The sequence below is a fragment of the Pyxicephalus adspersus genome, chromosome 12 (genome assembly GCF_032062135.1).
Source record: "Pyxicephalus adspersus chromosome 12, UCB_Pads_2.0, whole genome shotgun sequence".
Lineage (NCBI taxonomy): Eukaryota > Metazoa > Chordata > Amphibia > Anura > Pyxicephalidae > Pyxicephalus > Pyxicephalus adspersus.
In genome coordinates this window covers 737967-740081 of record NC_092869.1, presented here as the reverse complement: position 1 = coordinate 740081, position 2115 = coordinate 737967, and the positions used below count along the sequence as shown (strand labels likewise).

The 2115-nt window shown below is 48.5% G+C and overlaps 1 protein-coding gene across 1 annotated transcript in view; it reads right to left on the bottom strand.

The window, feature by feature from the left end:
* INTS3 (integrator complex subunit 3) overlaps positions 1-2115 on the bottom strand; it is a gene marked incomplete at its 3' end in the record, with an annotated part of 35522 nt that overhangs the window by 30569 nt on the left and 2838 nt on the right. The window contains 1 exon segment of the mRNA XM_072428653.1: positions 27-110. Within this exon segment, the coding sequence (XP_072284754.1) occupies positions 27-110 (84 nt within the window).

Sequence of the window (2115 nt, the reverse complement as noted above, 5' to 3'; positions counted from 1 at the left end):
CCCCCAGTAGTCAGGTGATTACTCACATAAGCATTCAGTGCATCGTTGGCTTCTCTCTCGGACACGCCATTGATCATGGAGGTCACTAGTGCAGTGCAGCGGTCCAGACGCTGGAAGACATAACAGAGACAGATGATTGGTTGGTGAGGAGGCCGGCCTGCAATGTTTGTCATTTATTTACAGGACAGAGCATTCAAAGATGATTTTAGGATAACATCAAAAGCTGTTACAATATTTAGACTTTGCATAGGCAGAGATGATGTCATCAGTCTGCTGCAGGAAGGAGGAAGCATTGACTCAGTCACCTCCCTATAGTGATCAGACTGCAATGTTGTAGCTTTGCATCACAGTAGACATCAGACATTTGTGCACACAGCGCCCCCCTCAGGCCAGGAAGTAGATGAAGCCTGAATAAAGATGGCGGTTTGAGATGTATCTGGTGACAGGTTCTCTTTATAATGAATGTGGGGGAGATATGGAGCCCGAGTGATATTTTTAGCCCCCGGCAGCTGTGTGACGCTGGTCTCTTGTGTTGCTCGGCGTGCTGTAACCTCATTACAGGCACAATATGCGCTCGGCGTTCTGCATTGTCGGAGAAGCGGCGGAGAGAATCAGGTCAGACGCAGCCGGAGCTTAATGTACCACACAAAGAATTTAACTCCTCGCCTGACTCGGCAAACATCTCACCAATTTACAGCGTGCCGCGTTTCCATGACACCAGACAACCAATATGACAGCCGGACACCCTCAATAACCCCGTGCCCACCCTATGAGCGGAGCTCACTTCGGAGCTGGGAGAGCTTCAGAATAGCCAGCTCTGATAGGCTGAGGTCTGGTCACATGGGAGGCTATTATAAAATATTCATGGGGGCATTTTTCATACAAGGCTGTAAAGCCAGAAATGAAAGGGAGACGAGGAAACATCCCATGTGATTGGAGGAGACTGATAGCATCGCCATTGGTTCTCCGAGCACCAATGGGAACATTTCCTGGTTGGGTGTAGGGAATACGCCCCCTGGGGATCGGCAATTTTTTTAGAACTCATGGAGGAGATTGAACATCTGGGAACAAAACATTGAATCAGGAAAACAAATGGAAAGGTACTTATAGAGCAGAACTGTGAGAGGTGCTGGCGGGATCATGTGACTCGTCATGAGTAGTACAGGGAAAGCTGCAAGAGTGATAAGGTCATGGGACCATCAACAGCCAATGAAGTGAAGGCTGCCACTGTGATGAGGCCATGTGATCAAGAGTGAAAAGTTCTGAGTCCGGTCACATGATCATTGGCAGACAGCACAGTGTAACACCATGTGATCATTCACAGTCTACATAGCGGCAGCTGACACAATGAAGTCATGTGACCATGAAGTGCCAACCCTGTAAAAACAAATATTGGGTCGGGCTATTTAACCAATAAGAACACAGTTTGATGTTGTGACCATTCAGAGCCAATGTACTGAGAGCTGACAGTATGAGGTCATGTGATCGTTCAATGCCAATTATTCAGTCCTATAATATGAGGTCATGTGATCCTTTAGCCAATACAATAATGAGAGCTGACAGTATGCTTTGTGTTGGAAGCTTGGCTATATTGCAGTGACAGGTTCTCTTACATTACAGCAGTGACCCCGGGGAGCCTGGGATTATGGATTTTTAGTGGATATGAAAGCAGACAGAAGATAATTATCAGGGCTCTCGTGTGCTCCATCTGTGGCCCCCACACCGAAGGGTTACCCAGATATGAGTTTGTACATGAAAGACCCCAATTACCCGGCACAGAGACCAAAGTCTTCCGGCGGAGAGGCAGCGGAGGAGCTGAAAGCGCAGAATATTTCCTATTCTCTTTGAGTTGGCTCAGCTCCGAACACTAACAGCTCCTCCGGGCCCCGAGTACCAGTACAAAGAGATTTACTGATGGCGTTCGAGGGGCCGCGGCGTACAGAATAGCTGTAATAGGGAGGAAAGCGGCCGGTTTACCCCTTCCTGGCCGAGGCCTAGACGCCATACCTGGCCCAGTGCAGGGTCTTTAATGCAGCTACTGGAAATCGCATACCTAAAATACCCAAAACCCGGGGGTTACTAAACTAAGCCGGGCGGTGTGCCCAGCTTTAAAGT